The sequence below is a fragment of the Schistocerca serialis genome, chromosome 3 (genome assembly GCF_023864345.2).
Source record: "Schistocerca serialis cubense isolate TAMUIC-IGC-003099 chromosome 3, iqSchSeri2.2, whole genome shotgun sequence".
NCBI lineage: Eukaryota > Metazoa > Arthropoda > Insecta > Orthoptera > Acrididae > Schistocerca > Schistocerca serialis.
In genome coordinates this window covers 1,058,947,569-1,058,963,448 of record NC_064640.1, presented here as the reverse complement: position 1 = coordinate 1,058,963,448, position 15,880 = coordinate 1,058,947,569, and the positions used below count along the sequence as shown (strand labels likewise).

Below are 15,880 nucleotides of genomic sequence, written 5' to 3'. Positions count from 1 at the left end.
TGTGTGGGAACAACAGGTTATAGAAGACAAAGGACACAATAATTTTGAAATTGGAGAAAGTATTGAAAGTATAACTACCATCTGTACTGTTCAAGAAAGCTGGTGGAGGAGAGGATGATCCAGATGGACCAGGTTATGATTCAGGTATATAATTGAAACATGTTATATAATTCAGTTTTATTTGCTGTTGACACATCAGTACTGGTAGAAAACAAAAACACAGAAAAGATTCCTGAAAAGGTCATAGAAACCTCGATGTTTGGTTCCATGTAAATGGCTTAAAGATAATATTTCAAAAACAGGGCTGATGCAATTTAAGACAAAACAGTCTCAAATAAATGATATTCACATTATGCGCAGAAGCTAGGAGCTAAATGAAGCAGGAATGCAATTAGACAGAAACATATCATGGTCCTCACACATAGATTATCTAAAAAATAAAGTAAACAGCCCGGCATTTGCTATGACAATCTTAGTCAATGTCACTAGTATAGACACACAAAAAATATTATACCATAGTTACTTTGAGTCAGTAGTGAGATATGATATTGTCTTCTGGGGGAATGCTAGCAACACGACAAGAATATTAGTTTTGCAGAAAAAAATTATCAGAAACATATGTTGTGCAATGCCAAAGGATCTAGTTGGCCATTATTAAGAGATCTTAAGATACTAAGCATTCCCTCATTATATCTATATGGAATAATTATTTTCACAAGTAATAACCCTAAGCTCTTTTTTCAATTTCCAGCATACTTACGACACTAGAACCAAAGAAAGCTTCATGTTGCTGCATATAGGCTTAAACTTTCTGCACAGACTCCACAATATATGGGAATGAAAGTATACAATAAATGGAAAGGCACAAATTTTAGAAATGTCCAAACTGAGGCAGTAAAAAGAGAATAGAATAGCACCCTGGTGCAGGAAAGTTAATACTCTGTTGATGAATTTTTTAATGATCTGACCATCTGAGCAGGATATAATACATAGAATTCAGATTTTATTGTGATTATATAAAAATATTGTACTCCACACATAATTTATCATAGTTATCAGCCTCTTGGGTAAAATATTCCAGACGTAAGACAGTCCCCCATTTAGATCTCCGGGCGGGGACTACTCAAGAGAACGTCGTTATCAGAAGCTAGAAAACTGGCGTTCTATGGATCGGAGCGTGGAAAGCCAGATCCCTTAATTGGGCAGGTAGGTTAGAAGATTTAAAAAAGGATCTGCACAGGTTAAAGTTAGATATAGTGGGAATTAGTGAAGTTCGGTGGCAGGACGAACAAGACTTCTGGTCTGGTGAATACAGGGTTATAAATACAAAATAGGGGTAATGCAGGAGTCAGTTTAATAATGAATAGAAAAACAGGAGTGCGAGTAAGCTACAACAAACAGCATAGTGAATGCATTGTTTTGTGGCCAAGACAGACACGAAGCCCATGCCCACTACAGTAGTACAATTTTATATGCCAACTAACTCTGCAGATGATGAAGAAATTGAAGAAATATATGATGAAATAAAAGAAATTATTCATATAGTGAAGGGTGACGAAAATTTAATAGTCATGGGTGACTGGAATTCGGTGGTAGGAAAAGGGAGAGAAGGAAATGTAATAGGTGAATATGGATTGGGGCTAAGAAATCAAAGAGGCAGGCGCCTGGTAGAATTTTGCACAGAGCACAACTTAATCGTAGCTAACACTTGGTTCAAGAATCATAAAAGAAGGTTGTATACATGGAAGAAGCCTGGAGATACTGACAGGTTTCAGCTAACCCAGTTCTAAGCAGAGAAGGGAAAGCAGAAAGGTGGAGGGAGTATATAGAGGGCCTATATAAGGGCAATGTACTTGAGGACAATATTATAGAAATGGAAGAGGATGTAGATGAAGATGAAATGGGAGATATGATACAGCGTGAAGAGTTTGACAGAGCACTGAAAGACCTGAGTCGAAACAAGGCCCCGGGAGTAGACAACATTCCATTTGAACTACTGATGGCCTTGGGAGAGCCAGTCATGACAAAACTCTACCATCTGGTGAGCAAGATGTATGAGACAGGCGAAATACCCTCCGACTTCAAGAAGAATATAGCAATTCTGATCCCAAAGGAAGCAGGTGAAAATTACTGAACAATCAGTTTAATAAATCACGGATGCAAAATACTAACGCGTATTCTCTACAGACGAATGGAAAAACTGGTAGAAGCTGATCTCGGGGAAGATCAGTTTGGATTCTGTTGAAATATTGGAACACGTGAGGCAATACTGACCCTATGACTTATCTTAAAAATTCCGATTAGGTATTAAAATCCATGGAGAAGAAACAAAAACATTGAGGTTTGCCGATGACATTGTAATTCTGTCAGAGACAGCAAAGGACTTGGCAGAGCAGTTGAACGGAATGGAGAGGGTCATGAAAGGAGGGTATAAGATGAACATCAACAGAAGCAAAATGAGGATAATGGAATGTAGTCGAATTAAGTCGGGAGATGCTGAGGGAATTAGATTAGGAAATGGGACACTTAAAGTAGTGAAGGAGTTTTGCTATTTGGGTGGCAAAATAACTGATGATGGTCAAAGTAGAGGGGATATCAAATGTAGACTGGCAATGGCAAGTTAACATCGAGTATTGATTTAAGTGTCAGGAAGTCGTTTCTGAAAGTATTTGTATGGGGCATAGCCATGTATGGTAGTGAAACATGGACGATAACTAGTTTAGACAAGAAGAGAACAGAAGCTTTCGAAATGTGGTGGTGCAGAAGAATACTGAAGATTAGATGGGTAGATCATATAACTAATGAGGAGGTATTGAATAGGACTGGGGAGAAGAGATGTTTGTAGCACAACTTAACTAGAAGAAGGGATCGGTTGGTAGGACATGTTCTGAGGCATCAAGGGATCACCAATTTAGTATTGGAGGGCAGCATGGAGGGTAAAAAGCGTAGAGGGAGACTAAGAGATGAATGCACTAAACAGATTCAGAAGGATGTAAGTTGTAGTTTGTAGTAGGTACTGGGAGATGATGAAGCTTGCACAGAATAGAGTAGCATGGAGAGCTGTATCAAACCAGTCTCAGGACTGAAGACTTCAACAACAACAACAACAACAACAACAACATCAGCTGATGAGTCTCCTGAACATAAAATCAATGATTTAACTTGTGCATTATGAGACAATAAGATTCAGATTCTGATTACAAAGCTGTTTCCACATGTGGCCTATCCTCTGATAGGTTGGAATAATCCTGTGACAAGACTGGGACTGGAAGCACTGTTTTGGTGGATTGGACAGGTTTTGCACATATGTCTCCAATGGAGATAATATGTGGAGAGTTGAGGGATTGGAAGTATCAAAGGGATGAACTAGGATGTTGTGTGGGCATGGAATAATACTTTGGGAGGGATGGGAAGAACCTCTGTTAAGATGTCCCTTGTTTCAGGACACAATGATATAGTGTCAAAGCCCTATCAAAGGATGCCCTGAAATGAGATATTCTTACTTCCTACCAAATATACTTCCCACCCATCCTAAAATGGTGTTCCATTGCCCACCCTACCTCTGCAATATCTTAGACCATCGCTATGCCTTCCCCCCAATCCGAAATCGTTGCCACAGCGATCATAACCCTGCGGGAGGCCTAGGTCCCGGTGCCAAACCTGCCCTATCCAAGCACCAAGCACTTCTGATTCCAGTCCTGACGGCTTATGATGCCTGCCCGCCCGCCAGCCGCTGCCCCCCCCCCCCCTCCCCCCCCCCCTGCCCCCTCCATTGGAGTGCAGCCCCAAGTGCAAATAGCCATATTACATACCAGCTCTGATGCAATCTTTGCTCAGATTTTTATATTGTTAAGATTACCAACTAGCTGTCAACCAAGATGAATGGCCACTGTCAAACTGTGACAGAGAGCTATGTCTACCATCCTGTGGAAAATCATACAGCTCAACTCTGAGGTATACTTGTTTGAATCTTCAGTGTGGAGAAAATTTTCAATGTTAGTGTCTGGCCAGCAAGGACAGAAGAGCTGGTGGCATGAATGTTATGCACACCCATATTTGTGCTAAATTCCTGCATTAAATTCCAAACACTGCCACCACCAGCACCACCACCATGCAACACAAACATGACACTATACATGCTTTCATTACACTCACCTACATACTATAAATCCAATACTGACACAGATCCCACCTACCAATGAAGATAGATGCCAGTATGATGGAGGAAAAACACCCTTTCATACAGGTAACTGAATCCACTCCATGAGATATCTCAGCCAACAATGCAATATGACATTCTCATTTAAATCTCATGGCAATCCATGAATTTTGGGCAGGCATTGTTTAAAAATTTGGTTGACTAACAAAAGCTTCACAACCCATTTATTCTTATGAAGTCTGTTGTGCAGAGTTAGGTACAATTTTTAGAAGAGTACTACTACTCATGAATAGTTTGCTAGTAAGAAGAATGTCCTCCACTACCTACAATTTAACCTTAATCCACCACAGAAAGAAAAAAGTATGCATCCATAAAAGTGTTTTATCATCTCTTTTATGAATTAAAGATACTGGTAAAAAATGAATGTTTTAAAACAAAGTGAAATAATTTCTACTCAAATACTTCTATTCCATAGGTGAAATTCTGAAGTAATAGTATCTGGGGGTGGTCAGTAGGGATACATTTATGACATTTTGTTAATAATTTAAAAAATTCCAGCATGTAGCCACAATTCCAAAACAAAAATGCATCTCATTTCAAATTTACTGACACATACATCATGGCAAGCTCTCAGAAAACTGATCCACATAAGCAAATATAACCAAACTGAGCTTTGCACAAGTTTCTCCTCACAACACACAGGTCCTCTCAGTCTGATCTGTGTGAGTTGCCCCATTTTTGCAATCTTCCCTAGCCAATCTCTCCTTCCCCAAGGAAGAAGAAACATACAGTTCCAAACCCTACGTTTTTCGAGTATGGTATTACTAGCAGTACTAATACTACAGTATGCTGTCAGAAAATCATACAGTGGATAAGCTAACTATATAAATCAAACCCCAATGTGTCATTCGCAGTTGATACATCAGTCGAAAATTGCTGGGGAGCCATATCTGCAGCCATCTTACACCAGCACAGAAGAGACCTGAAATTTTCATCACCACCTTGAAAAAATAAAATTATGTAACAGTTATTTGATTGTTTGTAGGCAAACCTCTGCATTCCTGATAAACAGGAACAGTGTGGCATTTTCTGCACTTAGAGGAGGACAATTACCCTACAATCCAAAATGAAGTGGAAGTGTAAGGTAACAATTCATCACTCAATAGTTAAATGCCTCTGACACTTTGCGTCATTAAACAAAAGAATTATCTGGGCAACCACAGCCATGAGAAACCATATTGAGAAATGAAACCATATCAGCTGTAAAATCCTTCTATTCTTTGGAACTACCAATTTTGCAACACTTACAGCTGCATCTTTGGGTGCAAAACTGTATATAAGCAGAAAAAGAATCCTGTAGAAAATAAATAATCCCAAAGCTAAGATCAAACTGTAATGAAGCATATACTGAGGATGTCGTCAATTCACAATTTAAATAATTATTATAGGAAGACGTAGCATTCATTGTCAGTCCCATTAAATAGATTATTCCCAAAAATGCGTGTGTCCTAGAAGTAATAAAATATGGTGGAAAACACTTGCATAATAGCAGCGAAGACGATAAAAACATTAAGGAGGAATTTACATAACACCATAGTGGATAAGGATATTTAAGAGGCACTCGCCGATGTTACCACATGAATGTTCACACACTTTAATATGCCACCTAGGTAACAACCTATTGGCTAAAAACTTTGACTGCTATAATATTAGTATGTCAAGGAATGTATGCTATGTATGGGGTCCCATTAAAACCTAGAATACAACATGATACTATAATAAGCAGGTGTACTCCATCTCCTGAATGTTGAGCAAGCAACCCAGATGACTTTCACACACCATGAAAATTAGAATGATGGAAAGAGAGAATACTAACTTTTATGCAACAACAACATCAAGTAAAGTAAATCATTCCCAGGAACAGAGCTATTTGCTGCAAATGTGAAAGTTAAACTGTACCCAGAAACATGATAATATGCTACATATTTGCAACTTATTTTCCTGTTTTGAGGTATGATTTAGTTTACTTATTTTCATTCCAGCACTACACATTGAAATATTCTCTCTCTCTCTCTCTATATACACACACACACACACACACACACACACACACACACACACACACACACACACACACACACACACACACACACACACAACTGTCAAATGTTTTAGCCTACAGTCTGCCACCCAGATAACATTCACCTCCACACACTGATATTCAGTGAGTGCCTCTTACATTTCCCCTTGTCCATTATAACATTACATAAATTCATCCTCATTGTTTCTTAATCTTTCTTCATAGGTTTTAGTACTTTTACAGCAGACACACTTTTGTGGGTAATTATTTCATTGGACTAACAATGCAAGCTGAGTCATGACTCTTCCAGTGATTACGTGTTTCGATTCCAGGGACTACATGTTTCATTACAGCTTCATCATAGCTTTCAGAATATTGGTTTTCTACACGATTGATTGTCCACTTATATACAGATTTGTACCTGAAATGCAGCTGTAAGTGCTCTGAAATTGGTAGTGCCTAATATTTTTACAGCTGAAGCAATTTTGTTTCTCAACTTGCTAAAACATGTTCAAAGATGAAGAATGGTGTAGCAGCCCATCTGCCTGAAGGACCACAAAGTGAGTAACCTGGTGCTCAACAATTGATGCAATAGTGGAAAAAATGGAAATCACTAAGAGGTCAGTTTCCAAAATGTTGCATGATGTTATGAATACGACAACAACTGACATCGACAGGATGTGTCTACTACTCACACCCACTTGAGAAACCCACTGAAACTGAAGCAGCAGTGTATGTATTGATTCTGTGTTTGGCTAACTCAGATGGCTTCTTTAGCCATTTAATCACAGTTAATGAGACAGCACACATTTACATACATCTACTTACACAACACCACTAAAGCAGGCAAAGATCCCAACATCATCAGATAATTTGGTGCTGTGTGTTCTTTGGAACAATCTGTTGTACCAACAGACTATAATGTTAAGGGGAAAATCTCCACAGCAATGTACTGGAAAAATCTCCAGGTGAGATAATTAGAGGAGGCTGTCAACGTGAAGTGTCACAAGAGGCAGTGTGAAGGCATATTTTTGATCCACGACAGTGTCCCAGCTCATTCTGTACAGGACAGACATGCTGCTTCTTTCGCCTATAAATTCTTGCCACACACATTCTCCATCCAGTGATATTTTCCTCTGACAAAGAATCCATTGGGTGGCAGCCATTTTCCAAATGAAATTTAAATTTTTAATGTGGAACACTTTCTGAACAATCAAAAGGCAGGCTTCTACAACCGAGATATCTGTCATCATCTGTAACTGGCATCATCCTATTCTAACCTCTTCATGCGCCATCTTGAGGAATCTTTCCTAAAAACCCAGACTCCTAAACCCCTCACCTGGTTCAGTTTCATTGATGACATCTATGCTATCTGGATTGAAGGTGAGGACACACTATTCACATTCCTCCAGAACCTCAACAACTTCTCCCCCATTTACTTCACCTGGTCTTGCTCAACACAACAAGCCACCTTCCTAGATGTTGACCTCCACCTCAGAGGTGGCTGCATCAGCACCTCCATCCATATCAAACCTACAAACCACCAGAAATACCTGAACTTCAACAGCTGCCACCCATTCCATACCAAGAAGTCCCTTCCATACAGCCTAGCCACCCGTGGTCATTGCATCTGCAGTGACAAGCAGTCCCTCTCTAAATATACCGAGGGTCTCACTGAAGCCGTCACTGGCCATAATTGTCTTCCCAACCTTGTACAAAAACAAATTTCCCGTGTCTTATCTTTCCAGTCTTCCACCATCTCCCGAAGTCCCACAGTCCAGCCACAGAGGAGCATTCTCTTCTTAATGCAGTAAAATCTGGGACTAGAGCAACTGAATTACATTCTTTGCCAGGGTTTTCATTACCTCTTGTCATGCCCTGAAATGAGAAATGTACTGCCCACTATCCTTCCCACCCCTCCTACAGTGTACTTCCACCTTCCACCGAGCCTACACAACATACTCGTCAATCCTCACACAACCCCTGCTCCCAGTCCCTTACCCTCATGGCTCATACCCCTGTAATAGACGTAGATGCAAGACCTGTCCCATATATTCTCCTACCACCACCTATTCCAGTCCTGTAATTAACGTCAACTATGCCATCAAAGGCTGAACTATCTGTGAAACCAGTCATGTGATTTACAAGCTAAGCTGCAACCACTGTGCTGCATTCTATGTAGGCATGACAACCAACAAGCTGTCTGTCCACATGAATCGCCACCAAAAAACTGTGGCCAAAAAGTAAGTGGACCACCCTGTTGCTAAACACTGCCAAATATGATATCCCTCATCTCAATTACTGCGTCACAGCCTGTGCCATATGGATCCTTCCCACCAACGCCAGCTTTTCTCAATTGCACAGGTGGGAACTTTCCCTGCAATATACCCTATGTGCCCATGACCCTCCTGGCCTCAACCTTCACTAGTCACTGTCCTCATCCATCCAACCCCCTCCCTGTTCCCCATTCCAGCACTACAGAGCCATCATTTCACTGCCACACGCAGTATTTTAATTTATTTTTATTTCTCTCCTTTCCACTACTTACCCCCCTCCCACCTTCTCTCTTGCCCTCCACCCAAACTGCAACACTTCACTGTCCATCACCCCCACCATACTATCCCCACCCCAGCCTCTTTCTTACTTACACACCCAGTCGTCACTCCCATCAAGTACTGGTGATGCTGCTCGCAGTGTGGTTCCAGTTCTCTGAGACTGTGTGTGTGTGTGTGTGTGTACTGCTGACAAAGGCTTAAATGGCTGAAAGCTATAATTGTGCGACTCTTTTTGTTGTGCCTATCACGAGTTATCATCTCTGCTATATGGTGAGACACATACATCAGGAACGGTTTTTTTTTTTTTTTGTGGTTTTAGGGCACACAATTTCAATGGTCATTAGCGCCCTGACAACGTTAAGAATGCACTGTGAGGCACAAGTTTAAAACAACAACTAAAAGGGAAAACATGATAAAAGACTGACAGGCATAGGATTAAAAAACAGCATCATCAAATGTCCTTAGAGAGGTTGGTCAAATTGATAAAACGAAGAACACGAGCAACTGCTTGTGGGTCATCCGCTAAAATGGCATCGAAAGTACTTGGCAGGTTAAGATCTAGACGCAGTGTGTTAAAATCTGGACAGGACATTAAAATGTGTCGAACCGTCAGCAAGTGCCCACATGGGAAGAACGATGCCGGCGCAGCCGTCAGCAGATGGCGATGGCTGACCCGGCAGTGTCCAATTCTTAACCGGGCCAAAACTACCTCCTCCCACTGAGAAGGGCGTGAGGAGGACGTCCAAGCCACGGGAAGAGGTTTTATGGCCCGAAGCTTGTTGTCTGTAAGTGCAGCCCAATCGGCATGCCACAGCGATAAAATGCGCTGACAAATGACCCTGCTATAATCGGACGAAGGGACACAACAAGAGGCTGTCCGAGGCTGGAGGACCGCAGCCTTGGCCGCGGCATCTGCAGCTACGTTCCCGGGGATACCGACATGGCCAGGAACCCACATAAAGCTAACCGGAGAACCGACGTCCACCAGCTGCTGAAGAGAGCATTGGATCCGGTGTACAAAACGGTGAACCGGGTACGGATCACTGAGGCTCTGGATGGCGCTCAGGGAGTCGGAGCAGATGACATAAGCAGAATGTCGGTGGCGGCAGATGTAAAGAACAGCCTGGTAGAGGGCAAAGAGCTCAGCTGTGAAGACCGAACAAAGTCCATGGAGCTGGTATTTGAAACTTAGTGCCCCGACCCCGTCATTGGTCTTAGAGCCATCTGTATAAATGAAAGTCATGTTGATGAACTTCGAACGAAGTTCCAAAAAACGGGAGTGGTAGACCGAACCGGGGGTAACCTTTTTCGGGAGCGAGCTGAGGTCAAGGTGAACGCGGACCTGAGCCTGGAGCCAAGGTGGCGTGTGACTCTCGCCCACTCGAAAGGTTGCAGGGAGTGAAAAATTAAGGTGTTGAAGGAGGCGACGAAAGCGAACTCCAGGTGGTAACAGGGCAGAGACATACAACCCGTATTGACGGTCGAGAGAGTCGTCAAAAAAGGAACAATAAGACGGATGGTCGGGCATTGACAGTAGCCGACAGGCATACCGACAAAGCAGTATATCGCGCCGGTAGGTGAGTGGCAATTCGCCAGCGTCAGCATGAAGACTCTCTACGGGACTAGTATAAAATGCTCCAATCGCAAGTCGTAAACCCCGATGTTGTATGGAGTTGAGGCGGCGTAAGATGGATGGCCGTGCAGAGGAGTATACGAAGCTCCCATAATCCAGCTTGGAGCGGACGATCGACCGATATAGACGAAGTAGGACGGTTCGATCCGCTCCCCACGACATACCACTGAGAACACTGAGGACATTTAAAGAACGGATACAACGGGCGGCCAAATATGACACATGTGGAGACCAGCTAAGTTTCCTGTCAAATGTAAGGCCTAAAAATTTGGTTGTCTCCACGATTGGGAGAGCAACGGGACCGAGTCGTAAGGACGGTGGGAGAAACTCTTTGTAGCGCCAGAAGTTAATACAGACCGTCTTCTCGGCAGAAAAACGGAAGCCATTGGCGACACTCCAGGAGTAAAGACGGTCAAGAGAATGCTGAAGACAGTGCTCCAGGACACGTGTACACTGCGCGCTGCAATAGATGGTAAAATCGTCCACGAAAAGGGAGCCTGATACATCAGCTGGGAGGCAATCCATTATTGGATTGATCGTGATGGCGAAGAGAGCAACGCTCAAAACTGAGCCCTGTGGCACCCCATTCTCCTGGCGAAAGGTGTCTCACAGTACAGAACCCACACATACCCTGAACTGTCGATCCATTAAAAAGGAACGAATAAAAAGAGGGAGGCGACCGCGAAGGCCCCATGTACGCATGGTGCGGAGAATACCCGCCCTCCAACAGGTGTCGTAAGCCTTCTCCAAATCGAAGAACACAGCCGCGGTCGGGCGCTTCCGCAAGAAGTTATTCATAATGAAGGTCGACAAGGTAACCAGATGGTCAACAGCAGAGCGGCGCCTACGAAATCCACATTGTACATTGGTAAGTAGGCGTCGAGACTCGAGCAGCCAAACCAATCGAGAGCTAACCATTCGCTCCATCACTTTACAGACACAGCTGGTAAGCGAGATAGGTCGATAACTGGAAGGCAAGTGCTTGTCCTTCCCCGGCTTAGGAATCGGGACAACAATAGACTCGTGCCAGCATGCGGGAACATGTCCCTCAATCCAGATGCGATTGTATGTACGAAGAAGAAAACCTTTACCCGCAGGAGAAAGGTTCTTCGGCATCTGAATATGAATAGAATCAGGCCCTGGAGCAGAGGACCGTGATTGGCCAAGTGCATTTTCGAGTTCCCACATGATGAATGGGGCATTATAACTTTCACAATTCGAGGAGCGGAAGTTAGGTGGCCTAGCCTCCTCTGCCTGTTTGCGGGGGAGGAAGGCAGGGTGGTAATGAGCGGAGCTCGAAACCTCTGCGAAAAAGCGGCCGAAGGCATTGGAGACAGCCTCCGGGGCCACAAGGACGTCATTTGCGACCTTCAAGCCAGAAACTGGGGAGTGGGCCTTAGTGCCAGATAGCCGGCGCAGGCTACCCCAGACAACAGAAGAAGGAGTAAAACTGTTGAAGGTGCTTGTGAAAGCAGCCCAGCTGGCTTTCTTGCTTTCTGTAATAATACGACAACACTGAGCACGTAATCGTTTATAATTGATACAATTCGCCACTGTAGGGTGGCGTTTAAAGGTGCGTAAAGCACGTCGACGAGCACGTAAAGCATCTCTACATGCTGCGGACCACCAGGGGACCGGTACGCGACGTGGAGAAGAAGTAGGGTGAGGGATGGAATATTCAGCAGCAGCGAGAATGACTTCCGTGAGGTGGGCAACCTGACGATCGCAGCTTGGGAAGGTTTGATCCTTAAAGGTCGCCCTGGAAGAGAAGAGCCCCCAGTCTGCCTTGGAGATGGTCCAACTAGAGGAGCACGGAGAGGGGGTATGCTGCAGGAGATGGATAACACACGGGAAGAGGTCGCTCGAATATGTATCAGAAAGTGCATACCACTCAAACCAGCGTGCAAGTTGGGGAGTACATATAGAGAGGTCTAAATGGGAATAGGTGTGAGATGTGTCCGAAAGAAAAGTAGGGGCGCCAGTATTGAGGCAGACAAGATTGAGCTGATTGAAAAGGTCTGCTAACAAGGAGCCCCTCGGGCAGGATGCTGGAGAGCCCCAAAGGGGATGGTGGGCATTGAAGTCTCCAGTTAACAAAAATGGTGCAGGTAGCTGAGAAATAAGTTGCATCATGTCTGCCCTGGTAACGGCAGATGACGATGGAGTGTAAACGGTACAAAAGGAAAACGTAAAAGTGGGGAGAGTAATGCGGATGGCAACTGCCTGCAGGCCGGTGTGCAACGTGATGGGATCGTAGTAAATATCATCCCGGGCCAGCAACATAACCCCTCCATTAGCTGGGATATCTACCATAGGGGGTAGGTCAAAATGCACAGAGGTGTAGTGTGCCAAGGCAATTTGATCGCATGGGCGTAGCTTCGTTTCCTGGAGGGCTACGACGAGCGGACGGTGCAAGCGGAGCAGCAACTTCAGGTCCTCTTGGTTGGAGCGAATGCTGCGAATATTCCAGTGAATAAGTGCCATCGTAAGAAAAGGAAGATGAAAGAAGGGGTCACCTCGAAGGCCGCTGAGGGCCTGGCTTCGAGCGAGCACTGCCGCCGCGATCAGTAGGCGGACAGTCATCGTCCATTGGGTCGATAGGTTCATCGTCCATCTCGGGAGGATGGCCGGGAGGGGGAGCTTCCTCCGCCGGTGAACGGCCAGATGTTCGGCTACCAGCGGTGTGGCCAGGCGAAACGGATGACGGCCTGGGGCAGCAACCGCTGGGTGGCGCAGGAGAAGAAATGCGCCGTGGCGGAGAAGGAGAACTGTGCTTCCTATGAGCCTTTTTGGAAGGACGTTTGGTGGAAGTACTGGTCGAAGGCTGGGAGGTCGAGGTACGTAGACAGTCTGCATGGGAGGGTTATTTCTTGAAGGCCCGTGCATCTGACTTCGGGGTCTTCGTCTTAGCAGAAGCTGATGAAGGGGCTGGTGTCTGTGGGGTGATGGGAGGAAGAGGAGGCGTCAACCGCGCGATCTTAGCACTGGCCGAACGGACGACCGTGGTGCTGAAGGTCAGATCAGATGTCTGGGTTGCTACCTCCCTGGTAGTTCGAGGAGAGGCGAGGACAGTACTGTATTTCCCCGCTGGGAGCAGCGCGGGCTTCCTACTAGCCAATAGCTTGCGAGCAGCCGAGGTGGACACTTTCTCTTTGAGCCGAATTTCTTGGATACAGCGTTCTTCCTTATAGACAGGACAGTCGCGGGAGGATGCGGCATGGTCACCCTGACAGTTAACACAACGAGGAGACGGAGGTGGACAGTCACCCTCATGGGCATCCCTGCCACAAGTGACACATTTAGCCGCATTGGAACAAGACTGTCGAGTGTGATTGAAACGCTGACACTGGTAGCAGCGCGTAGGTGTCGGGACATAGGGGCGAACAGAAATAACCTCGTAGCCCGCCTTGATGCGCGATGGCAGCTTAACACTATCGAAGGTCAAGAAAAGTGTCCGGGTCGGTACAAGGTCATTGTTGACCTTTTTCATGACCCTATGGACAGCCGTCACGCCCTGCTCAGCGAGGAAAGATTGAATCTCCTCGTCAGTCAATCCGTCGAGGGAGCTAGTATAGACTACACCACGAGACGAATTCAAAGTTCGGTGGGCCTCCACCCGGACAGGGAACGTGTACAGGAGTGTGGCCCGAAGCAGTTTGTGCGCCTGAAAGGCACTCTCAGTTTCCAGTAATAAGGTACCGTTACGCAACCTGGTACAAGATTTGACAGATCTGGCTATGGCATATACGCCCTTCTGGATAACGAAAGGGTTGACAGAGGAAAAATCCTTTCCGTCCTCAGATCGAGAAACGACGAGGAACTGTGGGGCAGGTGGTAGTACTTTTGTCACTGGTGGCTGGTCACGTTTCCGTTTTTGGGCAGAAGTCGAAAGCGATGGAGTAGAATCCATTGCGAAGGAATCCCCCATGATTGCCAGCGTCTCCGATGGTGTGCTCCTTCCTTGTGGGGACCCTCTCAGAGGGCACTCCCGCCTTAGGTGAATGTTTACAAATCAGGTCACACCTCCCGAGAAACAGACGGAGGGACCAATCGGCATGGTCAGAAGGTATCAGCTCAGGCAATCACCCCTCCCCGGGCCTGGCCTTTACCAGGTGGTACGCACGTGCCTTACATGTCTACCCAGGGCGGGGACTTACGCGTTACCCCGTCACCGGCTACGTGTGCGAACGCGTGGGTCGGCCTTCAGGCACGCACAGGGAGGAAGGAAGAAGAGGAAAAAGAAGACAGACAGGGAGAAAGAGGACAGACTGTCTCAAAAGCCGAGGCGGATACCAGAGAAGGCAAGGAGAAGAAGGCAATGAGAAGGCAAGGAGAAGAAGGCAATGAGAAGAAGGCAATGAGAAGGCAAGGGAAATAGTAATGAAGACAGTGAGGTGGAGAAGAGCAAAGAAAGGAATCAACAAAAGGAAGGAAGAAACGAGAAGTGAAAAACCAAAAAGACCACAATAATAGGTCGTGTAACCGTCCGTCTCCAGACGCAGGCGCTAACTACCCCCGTGAGGGGGATGGACTTCTTTTAGTCGCCTCTTACGACAGGCAGGAATACCTCGGGCCTATTCTAATCCCCGGACCCGCAGGGGGGACATCAGGAATGTGTACATAAAATATAAAAAATCGATAATCCAATATATAATTGCTGTGAAACTAAGAAAATTCCAATCACTATTTGATCATCTCTTGTGCAGTCAGTACGCTGCTGCCTCATGGGATTAATCCCAATTTCTTATTTTAAAAGACAGCTACATGGTGATATAATTAACCTTTTAAATACTTACGATTATTATCATCACGCAAACAGCCGAGCAGATGGCAAGTGTTGCCATCGGTGAGCCTGACGTGACTGCCGCTCTGGCCCTGGCCGACTCTAGCCTTCACTGCTGCTGTTGTGTATCTCGTTATGGTGCCTTGGAAATACCTAATGAACACAGAAAATTAATTAGATCTGTAAATTACTTTACATTAAACTGCATGCAATAAAAGAAAATAATTTAAGAAAATTTCACTAAAATTTAATAGTTACAAATTTTGGTTTGATGACTGCAGCAGTTTCAAATCTCCTGCTTTAGGGTACACAAACAGTAGAAAAAATTACCTCTGACCTATTGGTCAAGAAGGACCCCAAGGCACAGACAATGTTCCCTTCTGAATGGAGGAGGTCATACTCTCAAATGGTACACCTTCAGATATGGATTCATTATCAAACTTTTATCTGCGAAGTCCCCTCCTCAACTCTTAGGAGCCCATTATAGGAATTTTAGAACACCTCTGCATAATGTGTGGTTAATGTTATAAATGTAAACAAGCCGACAGTAAAATATCAGTACAACTTTGTTTTGGATTTCCAGATCCTGCATTTTCCCAATATTTTCATTATTTTCCATCGGTACCATCATAAACCCTATTCTATCCCTTTCATTAAAATTTTTGCGCTT

The 15,880-nt window shown here is 44.7% G+C and overlaps 1 protein-coding gene across 1 annotated transcript in view; it reads left to right on the top strand.

Moving 5' to 3' along the window:
- Positions 1-6,756: 6,756 nt before the first annotated feature.
- The window catches only part of LOC126471388 (uncharacterized), a 41,651-nt gene continuing 32,527 nt past the window's right edge, over positions 6,757-15,880 (top strand). The window contains exon 1 of the mRNA XM_050099512.1: positions 6,757-6,799. Within this exon, the coding sequence (XP_049955469.1) occupies positions 6,757-6,799 (43 nt within the window). The remainder of the gene's footprint in view (positions 6,800-15,880) is intronic.